This window comes from Girardinichthys multiradiatus, chromosome 15 (assembly GCF_021462225.1).
Source record: "Girardinichthys multiradiatus isolate DD_20200921_A chromosome 15, DD_fGirMul_XY1, whole genome shotgun sequence".
Lineage (NCBI taxonomy): Eukaryota > Metazoa > Chordata > Actinopteri > Cyprinodontiformes > Goodeidae > Girardinichthys > Girardinichthys multiradiatus.
The window spans coordinates 7,927,713-7,947,403 of record NC_061808.1 but is presented as its reverse complement, the minus strand read 5'-3'; the positions used below and the strand labels follow the sequence as shown (position 1 = coordinate 7,947,403).

Here is a 19,691-nt window from a genome sequence, read left to right as displayed (position 1 = left end):
TATCCATTTAATCTGTTATTGTTAGACATTTTTTCTTCTTGCTTATTAAACATTGCTTGAGTGTTTTGCTAAAAATAAAAAGGTTTAACTTTCAGTATTTTTTTGTTCCTGTTGACCCTCAGAAGTTGTATTTTTGTTGAACATTTACTAAATATATTCTTAAAAAATAAACTTTAAAATCCAGATACAATGTATGTACGTATAAAAAGTATTTTATTGTAATAGCATAATCTGCAATTTATATTTCTTATCCAATATTTAATTTGGGTACATTTGTTAGGGAAAAAATGCAAATTAATAATTACATTTTTTTTTACAAAAGAAATCCCAAACGTTCCTATAAAAGAGTGGTACCTGAGGCATTTTTTAAGGGTTAGGGTTAGTTTTTACTTTATAAGCTGATCAGAATGTCTTTCACCTTTATTAATGTGTAACTCCATGTGAGCCCAGTTTAAAAATATCAAGTGACACAGAAGCCCCCTTCTTTTAGCCACACTTAAAAATGGGGAAGACAAGAGATTATGTCATTCAAGGAAGGCAAATGTGGGTTGGTCTTCATACATAAATGGTTACAAGAAAATGATAATTAAACTGTTTAAAACATTCAGAGCTGTGACAAATAAGGCTACAACCAGGCACTAAAATATGAATTTATTTAACGGGTTTCACAACACGTGCCATAATGGCAAAGTGTGCTCTTTAATCAGGTCAAACAGATATTTCGTACATATAAAGTATGGAGAGCCATTTCATTCAAAATTGAATAAATAAATAAATACTGCTATTGATAAATTATTAATAAATATTCCATATTAATAAATATTCTTTGTTTTTTTATTGGTATAAGGTATTAACATGATGTTTAAAAGTAGAAAACAGAGATAATGCTAAAATTCCCAATGCCAACTTTCATGTTTATCACAAAAACATAATGAATGAAATACTTTCTGGCTTTTTATAGAATAAAACAATGTCTTAATACCTCATGAGGTTAAAAAGGTTATACTGATTAAATTATGGTCTTCCTGTTCAAAGCTTTGACAAACCAACACTAATAACAGTCTCTCCTTCATCGGCAGCCATTAGATCCAGAAACCTACTTCCTGAACGTTCAGCTCCTTTAACAACGTGGTCAAATAAACATTGCTTGCAATGTTATTCACTTTGCTTTGCTTGGAAGCTCGTCCATGTCTCTGGCATGGTGGCATGAATGATACTTTGTACTTTTTAGCAATTTGCAAGCATGTTGCAGCAGACTAGGTGTGTATTATTTACTGATGTTTTTTTCTTTTATTCACAGGGAGATAATGTCCTCATTAACACCTACAGTGGCGTACTGAAGATATCAGATTTTGGCACATCCAAAAGATTGGCTGGAATCAATCCCTGCACTGAAACCTTTACAGGTACTGACCAACCACATTTCATCCTGTTTAAACAAACATCTTCACAACCTAGAGGTGTCTCAGATTTCTGCCTGCCTTCCAAAACAGAAAAACTGGGCTCATCTCTTGCAATAAATAAAACTGAGCCTCAAGTATCTCTGTCTATACTGAAATGACTGTTCCTCTATCTGTCCCTTTTTCAAGGAGTTAATCCTGTGTTCCTTATTTAAACAGCAAGGGATGACCTTAAAATAGCTGGCTGTTTCTATTTGGAGAAGCTGGCTTTGAGCCTGTGGTCAGATCAAGTAGGATTGTGTCTACACAAAAGCAGCCAAGTGTGGCTCAGTTTGACCTCATGAATTAGACCGACTGACTGCTGGCTGGAGCAGACAGGGACTCACCCTGAAAGGTGGGGCTCTTTTAGGAAACTGGGCTTCTCCTTGATGTCCCAACCCACGCCTTATATAAATGCGTCAGTAGCTGTTTTTAGCTGAATGCACAGGCGTCTAAATGGAGCATATAAGCACCTAGCAGGTTATTAATAAAACAAAGGAGTCCTTTCAGTTGGGATGAGAAAATATTTCTTTGGAGTCAGGATTAAAGAGCAGCACTGAGACTCTGACTTGTTACTTCACACAAAGCACTAACCCATTTCTGGCCTGAATGGTGACTTTCAGGAATTGTGTCATCACTTTACAGCTGAACTGATTCGTGATTATCTCTAATGCAAGCTATTTTTGGTTTTGACATCAGTTCTTTCACACAGTGATGACGTTTCTGTTACCTGATGCAGATTGTAATACACTTTGTACTGTGTCTTTTGAACTTTTGGGCACACACACAATGTTAAAGGTTATTGTTTGTGGCTTTTTCAGACCAGGAGATAACATACACTCATATCCCTTTAACTTTTTCACATTACAAAAACAGACTTCGAGATACTGTAATAGGGTTTTATATTATGGTTTACCATATAGTAGTTCAGAACTGTGAAGTGGAAGAAAACATATACTTGCTTCTCAAGTCTGGTGTGCATTTGCATTCAACTGCCAGTCGTTTAGGGTATGTGTACCAGCTTTCCACACCTAGACAATCAAGGTTTTGCCCATTCTTCTTTGCAAAATAGCTCAAGCTCTTAAGGATTAGATGGGCAGCATCTGCAAACATCAGTTTTCAAGTCTTGCAACAGATTTTGTATTGGATTTAGGGCTAGACTTTGAGTGGGCCATTGTAATACATACCTATTGTTTGATCTAAACCCTTGTATTGTAGATCTGGCTGATTGTTTAGGGTTGTTGCCCTGCTGGAAGGTGAGCCTCTGCCACAAGTCTTTAGTAGCCTCAAACATCTCATTTTCCAGGATTTACCGGTATAAAGCTCCATCCATCTTCACACAGTTCTGACCAGCTATCCTCTCCATTATTCTGCCACCCCCAAGTTTCACAGTGGGTATGGTGTGTTTAGGCCAATGTGAGCTTAAGTTTGGTGTTGCATATAGCGTTGTGCATGTCGACAAAAAAACATCAGTCTCACCTTCTTCCACATGTTTTCTATGTCACCTACATAACTTGTGCCAAATATTTAAATAGAACTTCTTATAGATTTATATCATCTTGCCACTTTTTCATAAAGGTCAGAGTGATGGAGATTTAACCACCTGAGCTGTGGATCTCTGCAGCTCCCCCAGAGCTACTATGGGCCTCTTGGCTGCTTCTTTTTGCCCAGCTTGCAGTTTATGAAATTGTGCCACACTATTTTCATTCTATTTTCAGATAAAGGACTGAACAGAGCTTGGTGTAATGTTCAGAGTTTGGGAAATTGTTTTAGAACCTACCTCTGCTTCAAACTTCTCCATAGCTTCATACCTCACCTGTCGGATGTGTTCCTTGGTCTTCATGATGCTGTTTGTTCACTAATGTTCTCCAACAAACATCTTAATCCTTCACAGAACAGCTGTATTTACACTGATATTATGTTAAACAAATATGGAATATTTTTTACGTGTTATATGACTTATTAAATAGTTTGCACATGCTTTTTGAAGGTGTATCAAAGTAAAGGGGATCTGAATACAAATGTGCGTCCACACTTTTCTGATTTTTCTTTGTAAAGGTTTTTTGAAACCATCTTTCCTTCTCCTTCCACTTCACTACTATGCACTACTGTTTTTTAAATCATCACATAAAATCCCAATAAAATAAATTCAAGTTAATTGTTGTACTTTGAAAAAGTGTGAAAAAGTTCAGAGGGATTTGAATATTTTTACTAGTTGCTTATTTATTCAGTGTGTACAATAACGCAGAGCAAATCTTTATCATCTGTGTATTATTTGTTCTTCAGGTACATTGCAATACATGGCCCCTGAAATTATAGACAAAGGTCCCAGAGGATACGGCAAACCAGCAGACATCTGGTCCTTGGGCTGCACCATCATAGAGATGGCAACTGGTAAACCACCATTCTATGAACTTGGAGAACCACAAGCTGCCATGTTCAAGGTGAGAGATGTTAGCTGCAACATATTCTGTAGCTGTAGCAAGTTATAGATTAACAGTTTCAGTAGACGTCTGAAACAAATTGTGATAATGTTAATAGATATAACTGGGAGCACACAGTGGTACTGTTGGTCAGTATTTTTTACATTTCTGCATGATAATGACCTGAAACAGAATCAGATTTTCACAAAATTCCCCAAAGTACCAAAATTAAATTATTCCATCTTGTACATCAGAGTGTTGTTCACGTATTTCAAGTGTGAAACCTGCTTTCCTTGTCTAGTCTGACTCTCAGCAGCTGCATTTGTTCTGCAAGAATGATACAGTCCTGCAGGGATTGTATCATTCCATTTGTTTCTGGTGGGTTTTTGGATTTAAGCTCCTTCTCATGAATTGATCTGACCTGGGATTTTCTGAAGCATTTACTCCATCTGTCTTTAGCCATTCTGTGGTTTAATGACTTGTGTTGTCAAAGTTGATGCCTTCCCACATGAGTGACCTATTCTTTAGAATCAGCTCATGCAATTTACAAATGTAAGTTAAACATTGGAAAACACACACTTACCTTCTGTGTTAAAAAACTCACTAACAAGTAGAGTTTAAGAGATAAAATAAGTCCATTTAACCTAAGGGGGCTATCAGTTTTTACAGTGTGACATGATAGCATATGCATTTCTCCACCATACCACCACTCTTGAATACACCAAGATACTCTAGCTCTAGCTCAAGGTGCTCTAACGCTCATGGCTAGAAGTTGGTGACAGAAACACATCGTCCGCAAAAAAGCAAGATACAATTTTCCCGAACCTGATAAATGTCCCGTCAAGATTTATCTCTTGAGATCTTATGCATGAACACGACAACAGCATCAGGTCCCAGTCACCAAAATTGTCATTATTCAAACTGAAAGGTTTTGTTTTGGTGTTTGCATCCCTATTTTGGCTCTTTAATAATTGTTTTGTACATTCCAGGAAGCTAAGACTACTTCCTGAATTTCCTTAATTTTTGTGCAACTTGTAAACTTTAGATGATCATCAGATGATCACTCAACACCGGTTTTGTTGTCTCATTTGATTAGATGTAATCAGCTTGCAGGACTTTAAATGGTTCATGCTTTTTTATGTAATCGTTTTCATATTCTATTTTGTTGCTTTTCATGTTAGACTACATCACCACCTACATGTTGTTATCATATTAGATGCAGTCGCTCTGGAAACCAGTTCATCCCGTCTGTCTTGATTTGTAAATTATTTCACTAAAAGTGAAATACAAGCTCCCAGCTTGTCAATGCAGACTAAAAGCTCCCATTATTACACGTCCAATGAAAGTCACACTCAATGTTAACCGAGAAAGTGTGACCTAAACTAACATGAAGCCAGCTGATAATCACCGGCTCTGTCGTGCTGAAAAGGGCCCATGAATCAAGAAATTTGCAAAGTCATGCAAGTAAGTAAGTAAGTTTATCTAGCTTTGAAAGTTAACATGAAAAGCTAAGTCAAAATGAATATACAGTTAATACCATATATTTACCTATACTTTATGAAAAGAAAGATAACCTTTTTTGTCTGACATCAGATAGGATTACCAAAATAATTTCTTTTTGCTAAATTCTAGAATAGATTATTATATTACTTTCTTTAAAGTGCTGGAAAGCACTGGTTATGATGTTATGGCTTTGCAAGCTGCTGATGGGTTAAATCACAACTTTTGAGTTAAATTGAAGCACACCTATTGTTATTATTTCAAGCCAAAACCTGAAACACACTGCCTGCTTGTTTGACACCTCTGAAACCTCAACAGAAAACCGCTAAGATATCAGGAAGAGAATTGTAGATCTTCAGGCATGTTGATAGTATATCCTTGGATACACTATCCAGATGCCTGAAGGTTCCATGTTCTTTTGTTAAACAATTATAAGCAAGTACAAATATCAAGAGCACAATGTTTAGGAAGGAGACAGATTCTGTCTGCGCAGAGATAAACATGTTTTGGTGTAAAACGTGTGTATCAACACCAGAACCTTGTGAAGATTGTGGCTGAAGCTGGCAAGAATGTGTATCAAATAATAATTGAGGAATCTTACATCTCAGACACCCTTTTTATGAACACCAAACCAAATCACTTGCGTTGTGTTACCAGTAGGAACTCCAAAATACAATCCATGCACAAACATTTGTTTGAACACAAACAGACATGTGTGCCCTCATGGGAGGAACTCTGACAAGCTGGCGTGCACTTTTCTTTGTTTCATTTATTTATTCTGTGAGTTTACATGGCATATCTATTGTGGATGGGAAGCTAAAGCTCTCCAAACCAGCAAATTGTTTTTTCTAACCACTTGTAGCCCATTAAGGACTAGAGGGGGGTTGCTAGATGTCTGGAAAACATTGTGGTTCTCGTGTAAAAGCTTCCATATGATGGGATTTAATTAAAGGACTGTGAATCTATAACAAAGGCATACTTTATAGTTAGTATACCTTAAAAGGAGAACAAAGCAGTTTTACTCATTCAATGGACACACTCTTTAAAGACTGAAATATCTCATGTTATTTTACTATTTATAAAATATTAACTTAAACAATAAAAGGGCTCTACACTTAAGTCTTCCTTGCTGAATGTATCGAGAGAGAGTGATCTTCGTCTAATCCTGAATCAATATACCTAAGGTTTAGTGAAAGAAACTGTTTATATAGCGCAGCAATTATTTTTACTTCTGAAATGTGCTGCAAGTTAATACTTGGCTTGAAGCATTTCTAAATTATTATTATTTATCACATAAATAATTTATTCCAAGAGGAAGACATGGCCATTTTTGTAAGTATGCACCATAAAGAATTAGATGTTGTGACCTTCTTTTGCAGGTTGGTATGTTTAAGATTCATCCAGAAATCCCGGACACAATGTCACCAGAGGCCAAAGCTTTCATCTTGCGCTGTTTTGAGCCCGACCCGGATCGGCGCTCCACCGCTGTTGACCTGCTCACCGACGAGTTCCTCACTGTCACCAGCCGCAAGAAGAAGAGCAGGACTGGCCTTGCAGGTGGGTGCAATCCAGCAAGTTCTGGTTAGCTAAAACCGTAGTCTTTAATTTGGGATTTTTGGATATTTTTGTTTGTTTAGTTAGAGAGTGGTTAAAACCTTTTAAATCCAAAAGACAAACCAGGAACATGGAGGGACAACGGTGAAGGCAGCATTACACGATGCAGACTAGAGCAGTAAAGAGCAGGTGACTTAAGAACCAAAAGGGGAATATATGCTGAGGAGAACTGATGAGTGGTACAAGATCAGACTAATGAGCGGAGTGGAAGCAGCCGAGAGTGCAGTTAGAGAACAGCGGCAAAGGGAACCAAAGAAAATGAATGGCAGAACAGAAACTAAACACAGACCAGAAACTAATGAGCAGGACACAACACAGCTACAGGTCCTTCTCAAAAAATTAGCATATTGTGATAAAGTTCATTGTTTTCCATAATGTCATGATGAAAATTTAACATTCATATATTTTAGATTCATTGCACACTAACTGAAATATTTCAGGTCTTTTATTGTCTTAATACGGATGATTTTGGCATACAGCTCATGAAAACCCAACATTCCTATCTCACAAAATTAGCATATCATTAAAAGGGTCTCTAAACGAGCTATGAACCTAATCATCTGAATCAACGAGTTAACTCTAAACACCTGCTAAAGATTCCTGAGGCCTTTAAAACTCCCAGCCTGGTTCATCACTCAAAACCCCAATCATGGGTAAGACTGCTGACCTGACTGCTGTCCAGAAGGCCACTATTGACACCCTCAAGCAAGAGGGTAAGACACAGAAAGACATTTCTGAATGAATAGGCTGTTCCCAGAGTGCTGTATCAAGGCACCTCCCTGGGAAGTCTGTGGGAAGGAAAAAGTGTGGCAGAAAACGCTGCACAACGAGAAGAGGTGACCGGACCCTGAGGAAGATTATGGAGAAGGGCCGATTCCAGACCTTGGGGGACCTGCGGAAGCAGTGGACTGAGTCTGGAGTAGAAACATCCAGAGCCACCGTGCACAGGCGTGTGCAGGAAATGGGCTACAGGTGCCGCATTCCCCAGACCTGGGCTACAGAGAAGCAGCACTGGACTGTTGCTCAGTGGTCCAAAGTACTTTTTTCGGATGAAAGCAAATTCTGCATGTCATTCGGAAATCAAGGTACCAGAGTCTGGAGGAAGACTGGGGAGAAGGAAATGCCAAAATGCCAGAAGTCCAGTGTCAAGTAGCCACAGTCAGTGATGGTCTGGGGTGCCGTGTCAGCTGCTGGTGTTGGTCCACTGTGTTTTATCAAGGGCAGGGTCAATGCAGCTAGCTATCAGGAGATTTTGGAGCACTTCATGCTTCCATCTGCTGAAAAGCTTTATGGAGATGAAGATTTCATTTTTCAGCACGACCTGGCACCTGCTCACAGTGCCAAAACCACTGGTAAATGGTTTACTGACCATGGTATCACTGTGCTCAATTGGCCTGCCAACTCTCCTGACTTGAACCCCATAGAGAATCTGTGGGATATTGTGAAGAGAACGTTGAGAGACTCAAGACCCAACACTCTGGATGAGCTAAAGGCCGCTATCGAAGCATCCTGGGCCTCCATAAGACCTCAGCAGTGCCACAGGCTGATTGCCTCCATGCCACGCCGCATTGAAGCAGTCATTTCTGCCAAAGGATTCCCAACCAAGTATTGAGTGCATAACTGTACATGATTATTTGAAGGTTGACGTTTTTTGTATTAAAAACACTTTTCTTTTATTGGTCGGATGAAATATGCTAATTTTGTGAGATAGGAATGTTGGGTTTTCATGAACTGTATGCCAAAATCATCCGTATTAAGACAATAAAAGACCTGAAATATTTCAGTTAGTGTGCAATGAATCTAAAATATATGAATGTTAAATTTTCATCATGACATTATGGAAAATAATGAACTTTATCACAATATGCTAATTTTTTGAGAAGGACCTGTAGATGTAAGACTCAAAACCAACAGGACTCAGAAACAGTAAGACAACTGGAAGTAAAGAAAACTCAAAACAGAAAGGGACAGACTATCCAAAATAAACCAGAAAGCTACTAATCAGAAACCAAAGACAACTCTAAATGCAGGAAACATACCTACCCAAACGTAAAAAACAAAGTCCAATACATGACATGTGCCTCGTCACCAGTGCAGAAGACTAGGAAAAGGCTTTAAGCTGCACGGCGAGCTGCTTGTTTGCACGTTATTTTCTTTGTTTTACATTTAAATGTTGCTCTGCTCTCATGAAACTGCAGACGCTTAATTTTTTGTTTTCCGCCCCTGCAGCTCCTTCTTCAGGATCAGGTGAGACATATTTACAACTACTTCTGTTAACTGTATTTCAGTTGCATGAAACATCTGCCTCCTTTGCAAGCGTCTTAACCACAGATTGCATTTCTTTTCCTGCTACTCTCTTCAACTCCGCCACTTTCCAAGAACTTGAAATAGATTTTAAACGTTTTCCACATGCAACTGTTTATAACTTGTAAATGTAAAAGCATGTAATTTAAAAAGCTGTTGTTATTTGCTGCAAAGTAACTCGCAATTGAAGATTTCTGTCTGCCTTATCCTTCAACAACGATGTATTCTCTTCAAAGCCTTTTACTGCAGAATAAAAACTGCTACCTCGGGACTTGAACAGGATTTCTGCTTCGTTACAATTCACAAGATCTTTTGTGTGTAAGTGCTGAAAGTGTTATTGAGGCACTGCATTAAGCAGGATTTGCTGTGCCCTTCAGAGTACCTACGCAGCATTTCCCTGCCGGTGCCGGTGGTGGTGGAGGACACCAGCAGTAGCAGTGAGTACGGATCCGTCTCACCCGACAACGACCTCAATACGAACCCTTTCAGCTTCAAGCCCAGCATCAAGTGCTACAGCGAGAGAGACATCAAGGGGCAAAGGCCGCTTTTCCTCAGGTAGAATTAGTGAAAACTGTTGTCAGGGTCAATGGAGTCAAAATGGCTTTTTTCTTACTCAGTCTTCTACATGACTTCAAAAGCTTATTTAACATTGTAAATGGCTTATACAGTCTCAAATTTAAATATTTATAACATGTAGACAGTGCTGAAAAATATAAATGGATGGATTGAGTAATTCTAAATTATATGGATGATAATTGTCTTATGATGTTTGTAACTATGTTTTTATGTCCTTCACAGCTCTGGTGGTAGTTCTGTCTGTATGTTTAGGGTTGTTTGTCCTACTGGAAGTACTACATTTAGTTAAACATTCGGAAACTAAACCAAAAGACTTAAATAGAACCTGTCTGACAGCATGAAGTAGGACGAAAGATCTGAAAAAAGAAAGGCATCATGCTCTACTCTAAAGAAATTCAAGAATAAATGACAAAGTAACAGACATTTAGCAATGTAAAAAGGGTTAATAATGCCTCAAATATTGTGAATGTTAATGACCCAAAAGTTAGATAGATGCTGGGCAAAAATGGCATTTATGGGAGAAGAACGCAAAATAGACATCTGTCCCAAAAAAAATCTAGATGATCACGGAGAGTTTTGTGAAAATACTTTGTGAACTGACAAAACAAACGTGAAACTTTTTGGGAAGCATGCATACTGTTACATGTGATGTAAAGCTAACACAAACATGAGGCTGCTTTGTTGCTTCAGGACCTGGATGACTTCCCTTAATGGATGGAAATACAAATGTTGCTCTCTAACAGAAAATCCGAAAAGCTTGTGACTTTAAGCTCAAGCACACATGGGTGACAAAGCAGGTCAATGATCTAAAGCACACTAGCATGTCCACCTCTAAATGTTTGAAATGAATAGATAAAGGCACTGGACAAGTTAAAGTCTGGACTTAAATCCAATTGACCTACTGTGGCAGATGTTTCCGCAGAGACTGTCAGCCAGTTTTTAGATTTAGGGAGCTATTACAGATAGCTTTAGTCAATAAATAAATCATATTTTTTTAACTGCATTGTGTAATAAAAATAAGAAATCTGTGAGGTGGCAAACACTATTTCACACCACTGTAATTTCTGAATGATGTTTTTCTTATCAGCATTCCAGTGGAAAACTTCGAGGACCACAGCGCACCTCCATCTCCTGATGAGAAGGACACCGGCTTCTTTATGCTTCGGAAGGACAGCGAGAGGCGAGACACCCTGAACCGCATCCTGACAGAGGACCAGGACAAGGTTGTAGGCAACCTAATGGAGGCTCTCACGCAGGTCGGTGGTGGACAATAACTTCAGGAGTGGTTGGACGGGTCAGCATCTCCCGAATTATTATTCATATCTGTTTTTATGACCCAAATTGACCTCCAGGGCGCTGAGGAAAGGAAGCTGAAACCTCAGCACATCTCCACCCTTGTTGTGAGCTTGGCCGACTTTGTCCGCGTGGCAGACAGGAAAATCATCGGCAACACCTTGTCACAGCTCAAACTGGAGCTGGACTTTGACAGCACTGCCATCAGTCAGCTGCAGGTTGTGCTCTTCAGCTTCCAGGATGCTGTAAGTCTCCACAGAAATACTATTTAAATACTGTTATATTTTATCTCAGACTTTCCACCCAAACTAAAACAATTCTCAACAAAAGGAAAATTAATGCAACCCTATATCTATGTTTACAGTGCCTTTCAAAAGTATTCATACCCTGTGAACTTTTCCACATCACATTACAACTTCATTGTATTTGTCTGGGATTTTATGTGATGGAACAGCACAGCGTAGCATGTAATTAGATGAAGAGCATCTAGGTTCATCACTTTTGAAGTCTTGGATTCAGCTCTTGACTTTGACTGGGCCTTTCTAACACATGAATGTTCCAGTGGTTGCTGCCTTGATCTAAATCGCTCCGTTGTAGCTCTGGCTGTTTGTTTAGGGTTGTTTGTCTTTCAGGAAGGTAAAACCTCTGCCCCAGTTTTCTTAGAGTTTCTTGGAGGATTGCCCTGTATTTAAGTCCATCCATCTTCCCATCAACTCTGACCACCTCCATGGTCCTGCTGAACAAAAGCATCCCCACAGCATGCTCCTGCCACTACTGTGTAATACTTTGGATGGTGTGTTCAGAGTAATGTGGTGTTAGTTTTCTGCCACACACAGCTTTTGCATGTAGATCAAAAAGTTCACTTCTGGTCTTATCTGACCAGAGCACCTTTTTCCACATGTTTGCCATGACCCCTACTTGTCTAATAGAAAACTGCAAACTGTCTTTCTTTCAACAATGATTTTCTTCTTCTCACTTTTCAATTAAACCTAGATTTGTAGAGTGAATGGCTTACATTTGACCTATCAACAAGTATTCCCACCAGATTTGTGGATCTTTACAGCTTCTCCAGAGTTACCATAGGCCTTTAGGCATCTTCTCTGACCAATGGTTGCTTTCATTGCCCAGTCTGTCAAAGAAACTGTGTTTTGTGGTTAGGTGACTTTTAAAGGCCGTTGGTTTCATGGAATATTATTTAGGGGTATTAAAATAAACTGGACTGAATAAAAAAATCAATGCCACATTTTCAGATTTCTTTTTTTTTAATAATTGCAACTAGTTTCATTTTGTACCTATCCAATATAATCCAAAAAAGAAAGTTTGGTGTTGTAATGTGACTGTATGTAAAAAAGTCCCATTAGTTTTGCAAGGCACTGTAATTCCAAATTACAAGGATTAAAAACACTCAGCATTTTCAACGATTCTGAACTGCAGTCATGTGATTTCCTGCCTATTATCCATCCCCCTTTTGGGGGCAGAGGTGCCTCTCGCCTTTCTGTCAACCTCTAAACACTTTGGTGTGAATATGGCATGCATTCTACATCTGCTGCATTCACCAACAAGCTGCCTCTTTTCTTCTCCTGCACAGAGATCAGACAGAAATCTGAAAATTACTTCAGTAAAGGAGGGGATCTGCCAGGAGTAATTGCACCTTCTGTAAATAGGCTCATTTGCTATCCCCACTTTAGAAATGCAGATGAAACGTGACATAAGCAAATTGTTGTATTTAGATTGGCATGGGCTATTGCATAACCAAAGACAGAAGCTGGAGCTTTGACGCCTACTGCTGGCCATCATTGACATTCATAGAAAGGGGGATGCTTTAAAAACCTATTTGAGAAAATATATGACAGAAATGAAGACAGCATATTATAAATTCAATGTATATTGGCAGTGTTCTGATTATGCAAATCTTGACATTTCCAGGTGAATAAAGTCCTGCGAAACCACAACATCAAGCCTCACTGGATGTTTGCTCTGGACAACATCATCCGGAAAGCCGTTCAGACCGCCATCACCATCCTGGTGCCAGGTAGCATCCCCGGTGTCTCGAGCAGAGCCCCTCTAATTGAATTGGAGCCGGCCTGCTCATGGGCACAACTTAGTGATGAATGCATGAGCTGTTTGATTACAAAGCTGGACTTTGTGCAAGAATAACAAGGGGGAAAGCTTAAATTTGTGTTCAGGCAACATATTGAGGAAAAAAGCACTAAGGAGAGATGGTTATATTATCATACAATTCACTATTTATTAAATCAACATAATATAAGAAGTAGAATGAAGTTGAAAGTTTATGGTAGATGTCATTTATAAACATAATACATATAGTGTAATGTTGAAAAATATAGAATTAGTACTTATATAGTGGGAGAACATGTATAAAATAGAATAGCATAAAATGTGTTAAGAATAGTCCTATTTTAAAATTTGATTCAGGGAGTAAGTTTGAGCATCATTGTTCAGGTCAAGGGTCGAGTTTTTGTTGCATCATCATCTCAGTGAGTGAGTTGTAAATGGCTGTGGTCAGGTTGCCACTTTGTTCCCACTTCACACTGTAAACAAACTTAAACCATTGCACAACTGTTTAAATTTCTTTTTGTTGGAGGATTTTCTTGAAATGAGTTGACAAATAGTCATAAAAATGCTTTTAACAAAACCTGTGTAGCCAGAAAAACAGCAGAGTTTCCATCATGTTGTTTGTATTGTAAACAGGAGATTTTTGTCTTGATTTCAGAACTGAGGCCTCACTTCAGCCTGACCTCAGTAAGCGACCCGGCTGATCAGGACGACTTAGACGACGACGCGGAGCCCGGCAGAAACTCCACCCACCAGAGCCGCACACCAGCCGTCGCCGCTCACGACGACACGGTGGCCACGTCGGGAGTCAGCACCCTCAGCTCCACCGTCTCCCACGAGTCCCACAATGCACAGCGCTCCGTGAGCATGGAGCTGAGCAGGATGAAGCTGGAGACCAACAGGTAAACTCATACGTCTCCTACAGCAGTGTTCCGGTCATGAGCCACTGATCTGTTCATTTTTGATCGTCGTCTTGCTAAATAAAGCTCCTCTGTGTTTTCTATCTCCCTGGTTGATTACAGGTTGCTAGAAGAGCTACTGCAGAAGGAGAAACAGTATCAGGCCATCCTGCAACAAGTGCTGGAGGAAAGAGAACAGGAGATCAGACTGCTGAGGATGCGATCTGAGCCTGCAGGTTTGCATTTTGATAACACCTACATTATTGCTCTCCCTGAATGTAAAACTAGCACAGCTTGCAGCCTCGCTGTGTTTCACCGGTAAGATTAAGTTGAATGCACCACAAGAACAATATTGTGTGAAAGATGTTGAGACAGGATAAATAAAAGTGTGAAGTGTGTACTCTTGTGCATCATCCAACCAAACACTCTGTACACATCAGTACATGAACATCACACACTATGATGGCTTCCTTATCACCTTCTGGGGGTGCAAATTGGAGGATTTCCGACTAAAACTCAAAAATGAAAATATTGTTCACTTCCAGGCTTTCTAATGTGTTTATCATTTGCCTTCCTTCAAGCAAACTATTTGCAGATGTTGTGCCCAGGTTTAAACATACTGGTGCAAAGGGACGCTCTGCATCTGAAACTATTTTTAAGTTAGGATGGTTTAAAGAAGTTTAGTAAAACAGGCCCGGATTAAAACAACGGACCTTCTTTATGCACTGGTGCTACCAATTGTTCCACCATGCAGCCATATTATTTACCAGACAAACTATTTATTTAATAGTGTTTTTGTAAAAAATCATCTGAAACTGATTTTTGCTCAATAACATGTTTTATATGTATGCCATCCTTCTCTCAGTTGTTATAAATGGCTGGATTTAGTGAAAACAGTTTATATTTTTCTTAGCAAAAAGTAAATATATTTCCTTATGGTGTTAAGTTGACATTTCCACTGTGAGATTTTACTTATTTGTTGATTTGCATTAGTAGTCAGCCAATCCCATGTGGCGAATTTGGGAGTTGCAGTTTTTACACTTGACAAAATATTTATTTGGCCTTATATTTATTAGCTTTTATTGAATAAATGCATAAAATAATGCAGTCATTATTTATTTTTGTAAGATTGAGCAAACATCTTCCAGGGTATTTTTTTATTAAATAAATGGACCCAAAAAGGTTACATTAATATCTTCTGCTTTAGAACCCGCCACAGCTTCAGAGGGCCTTCAGGGGCAGAGAAGTGAAGCTGCAGAGAGACATGAAGACCCCGAGCTGAGCAGATGGCTGAGGCTTTCTGGTGCTGACCAAGACGCTATAGACAGGGTGGGTTGTAGTGCAATCACTGTTTCCATATTTACATCAAGGACATTTTATTTGTTTTTTACATCGTTACAGGAACAGCAGGATGTTAAAATATATTTATTTTTGTCATTCTTTCTAGATACTGAACGAGGACTATACTTTAAATGACATCCTTCATTATGTGACAAGAGACGACCTGAAGAGTTTAAGACTGAGGTTGTAAAACATGTTCTCCTTAACGTAACAACTTATATCTGAGGCACAGTTTCACTTCTGTGTTCATTTTTATGTCACAGAAATGCAGGCAAACACTCACATCTGCTCCAATCTATACAGGAATACAGAAGTGAAGCTGTGACAGCTGTCTGTTGCACAGTGTTACACTTTGCATTGTGGTGTTTTACTCTGCTTACACAGGAAACCTTTGCATTTAGCAGCTCCCCATTGGCACCAGAAGTCTAATGGGTCGTTGACTTTATTGTAAAGGGCAGAGATAATAAATAGTATTTTCTGTGAATTCTGCTTATCAGTTCTAACTGGGTCAGGAAGTACAATAGTCCTTGAACCTAAATTGTCCTGCTGTGAAAGTGACTCTAAATCTGATCAAAAATCAATTAGGTATCAATTCTCTGCATTGAAAATATTCGTACCACTCAAACTGTACCAAATTTTGTCACACTACAACCACGGGGTTCAGTGTTTCAACACAAAGTAGTACATAAGGGAGAAGTGAAAGGAAAAGGATACATGGGTATCTTGTAAACAGATTCTCCCGACTAAGCTGAAGAAAAACAAACTGACAGCATGATGCTGCCATCACCATGTTGTACTTTGTGGTTATTGTGTTCAGGGGGGTGCTGAGCAGTGTTAGCTTTCAGCCACACATCAGTTTGCATGTGGGCCAAGCAGTTGTATTTTGGTCTCATCTGACCATCTCTCGTGTTTGCTGTGGTCCCCTTCATGTGGTACATACAGGATTATATTTAGGGGTATCATAGTAAAACCAGGATTAATACAAATGTAGCACTTCCAGATATTCCTTAATAAAACTTTTTTTTGAGATAGTTGGTCATTTTCCTTCCACTTCAAACTTATGCAATTCTTTGTGTTGGTCTATTTCATAAAATCCCAAATTAATACATAGATGTTTGTGATTGCAACTTGACAAAAAAGGAAAAAGTTCCAAGGGGTATAAATAATTTGTCAGGGCCTGTTTATGTTTATGTTTTTGTTTAAGTTTGTATGGGCAGACCTTGAATATATGGGAATATGTGGCGCCACCTAGCGGTCATGATAAAGAATACACTGTGGAAGAACTAAGTTTCATTTTAGGGAGAATGCCTTCCATGGTATAAATTAATATATATATATGCATACATACATACATACATACAAACATAGTATAGCAGCGGTTTAGCACACAAAAATAAAACACTGTATTGGTTCTGCTGATTGTTCAGTGTTTTTGTTGTCCATGAATGTCTTTGTCAATGATGCACAAGCTTACAAACTTGTGTATTTGTTTCATCCAGCCCATTAAATTGCTTCCTGATTCTTATTCAGTTTTTTTGCACTGATTGAATTTATTAATGTTAATTTTAATACTGTTAATCTTGTGTGGTCATGCTAAATAACCGTAAGCATTTTAACACCATGTTCTCTTACTTGCCCCATCAAGTGTCTGTTGTCCCATTAATTTTTCGACTGTGAGTTATTCATGTTATTTACTTAATGGTGATCTACTCTGCATACCCAGAACCAAACATGGAGAAGCAGCTTATGGTTCACTAATCTGGAATAGACTCCCAGAAAACTGTAAAAGCGCTGAAACCCTAAGTTGCATTAAATCAAGATTAAAAACATATTTGTTTAAATGCAGTGTACCAGTTCCTGTACCATTTGAGCTAACTGCCGTTTTTCTTCTCTCACCTCAACAGAGGTGGAGTTTTGTGTAAACTGTGGAAGGCCATCACAGACTTCAGGCAGAAGCCAGCCTGACGCCAACAACTCAACATCCTCCATCTTTTACCTCAGTATTTATAGGAACAACCAGACCTTCAGGAAGAAGAAAAACCTGCCTTCACTGGGAGTGCAGGACAACTTTCCAACCACACAAGAATCTTCTGGAGAGTTTTTCTAATTTTAAAACAAAGATTCTGAACTTTTGGAGATTTTTAAAACCATAAAAAAAAAATGCTATTTGGTTTGATAAGACTGTTGGATAAAGGATGCTGTTTTTGTTACCGGTCTGCAATGACAAAAGAAAACTATTACTAAGAGGTTAAGCTTGTTTGAAACAAAGCATTTTCTCTAGTTCTTTATGTTACGTTTACAGAAATGGAGACTGACCGTTTTTTAAAAGCCTGAGATACAAAATACTACATCCAACATCATCTGTACTAATTTTTTTAATCACAAAATCTGATCACTACTTTATTTAAACAGATTATATTTAATTGTACTGCGAAACATGTTGGCTTATTCTCCTTGTTTTGTTTTTGTTTTTTTGTTATTTAAATGTTTTCTTTTACATTTCCTTTTAAGGTGCAAATCTTCAGTTTTATTGCTAAAGATATTTTTCATGTAAATAATGTGTTATACATCAAGTGTGAATGACTTTTATGTACTTCATAGAAGATATTGGTAAGTATAGCCAAACTGCCATGTCAATTGGACCAAGTCTATAAAATGAAGACACAGGAAAGATGAATTGTGTATTATTGTATTTTCTAGTCTGAGCTGTCATAGGAAGTAGCATTCAATTGGTAATTAATTAATATAACATGATCTGATCATTGGCTTTTGTTGTTGTAAACTGGCACAGTTGTGTTTATATCTGGTTTGTAATCCTTGAGTCAGATGTAGCTTGTGGTGAAGATTCTGAAATGCAAACAAATTTATTGGTCTTTTTTTAACTAGTTTATCTGAAATGGGGGAAAGAATCATGAACAGTTTGTCAGTTTCATTTTATATTCAAGATGATTCAAGATTTTTGTGCCATTGGTAAAATAAAAATGTTCATGTTGAAGCTGTGAAAAATGTGTGAAACATTATTTTACAGATTCCTGAGTATATAGTCAATGTACACTGATGTAAGATTTAAAGGTCTTTATTACTGAATTCTTTATTTTCCTGTTGCAACATTAAAATTGTATTTTGCTTGTAATTCACCATTCAGCCTGACATTTAGATACTATGGTGTTTCTTTGCTAAAGAACGTGAACTCTGAATGAATTAGTAAGAGATTCAAAACTTTTTGTGCCTGTCAGAGAATTACTGTAGATAATTAATTTGAGAATTGCAACTGGACTCCAACTAAGACATGCTTGTACAAACTGACACACCGAGCAAGGACCGCATTAGTCAGATAAGCAGCAAAGAGGTCCTTGGCAACTCTGGAGGAGCTGCAAATATCCACAGCTTAGGTGGGACAATTTGTCGAAAGGGGAACTTTTGGTCATGCAGAGTTGCAAGAACTCTTTCTTCCTTTGGTCAGAGGAGATCAAAATCAAATTTTTTGGTCAACACATTTACGGTGCTATGTGTGGAAACAAACAAACCATACCCACCATGAAACACAATAGTGGCAGCATCATTCTGTGGGGATGCTTCAGGAGAAACAGAAGCTGGTCAGAGATGATGGTAATAACGATGGAGCTAAATTCAGGGCAATTCTGGAACATTCTTACTTATTAGCACTATCTAATTGTTGAAGTAAAAATGGAGCCTATATTTACAATACATTTGTAATTATAGGCTCTATTTGTATTTGTAATTACCAAGTTTGAAGTTGGAAAAGAAGTTACAGGTAAGTCCACAGAAGAAGGACTTCTGAGATGGAAACTCAGTGGCTTCCATCCATCCTTGAATTGTTGCTAAATTTAGTCTGGTCACTGAGCATCAATTGGCAGATCCAACTGGTTTTCGAAGTTGGACCTGGAACACAATCTAGTTGGGGTTTGATACACTATATTGCCAAAAGTATTTACTTTTACTAGTACGTGAACTTTGAGGACATCTTATTCTTAATCTATAAAGTCATATTTGTTGATGGACGCACCGTTGCCAGCAATTGCAGCATTAATTTATAAACATCCTCCACAATGTTAAGGAGTGTAATCATAGTTAGACGAGAAAACCTGAACTGCAGCCTCTGCTCTAATTCATCCCAACGGTGTTCAAGAAGGATGAGATCAGGACTATGTGCAGGTCAGTGAAGTGTCTACACACCAAACTTTGTACACCTGCAGCCATGGAAG

General features: G+C 38.3%; 1 protein-coding gene across 1 annotated transcript in view; it reads left to right on the top strand.

Annotated features, from left to right (window-relative positions):
• map3k5 (mitogen-activated protein kinase kinase kinase 5) overlaps positions 1 to 18,471 on the top strand; it is an 86,950-nt gene extending 68,479 nt beyond the window's left edge. The window contains exons 18-30 of the mRNA XM_047388226.1: positions 1,301 to 1,406; positions 3,726 to 3,883; positions 6,742 to 6,919; positions 9,206 to 9,223; positions 9,658 to 9,835; positions 10,944 to 11,112; positions 11,209 to 11,394; positions 13,076 to 13,181; positions 13,884 to 14,127; positions 14,248 to 14,360; positions 15,332 to 15,453; positions 15,572 to 15,648; positions 17,370 to 18,471. Coding sequence (XP_047244182.1) covers positions 1,301 to 1,406; positions 3,726 to 3,883; positions 6,742 to 6,919; positions 9,206 to 9,223; positions 9,658 to 9,835; positions 10,944 to 11,112; positions 11,209 to 11,394; positions 13,076 to 13,181; positions 13,884 to 14,127; positions 14,248 to 14,360; positions 15,332 to 15,453; positions 15,572 to 15,648; positions 17,370 to 17,430 — 1,716 coding nt within the window. The 3' untranslated portion in view covers positions 17,431 to 18,471. The remainder of the gene's footprint in view (positions 1 to 1,300; positions 1,407 to 3,725; positions 3,884 to 6,741; positions 6,920 to 9,205; positions 9,224 to 9,657; positions 9,836 to 10,943; positions 11,113 to 11,208; positions 11,395 to 13,075; positions 13,182 to 13,883; positions 14,128 to 14,247; positions 14,361 to 15,331; positions 15,454 to 15,571; positions 15,649 to 17,369) is intronic.
• Positions 18,472 to 19,691: the final 1,220 nt, after the last annotated feature.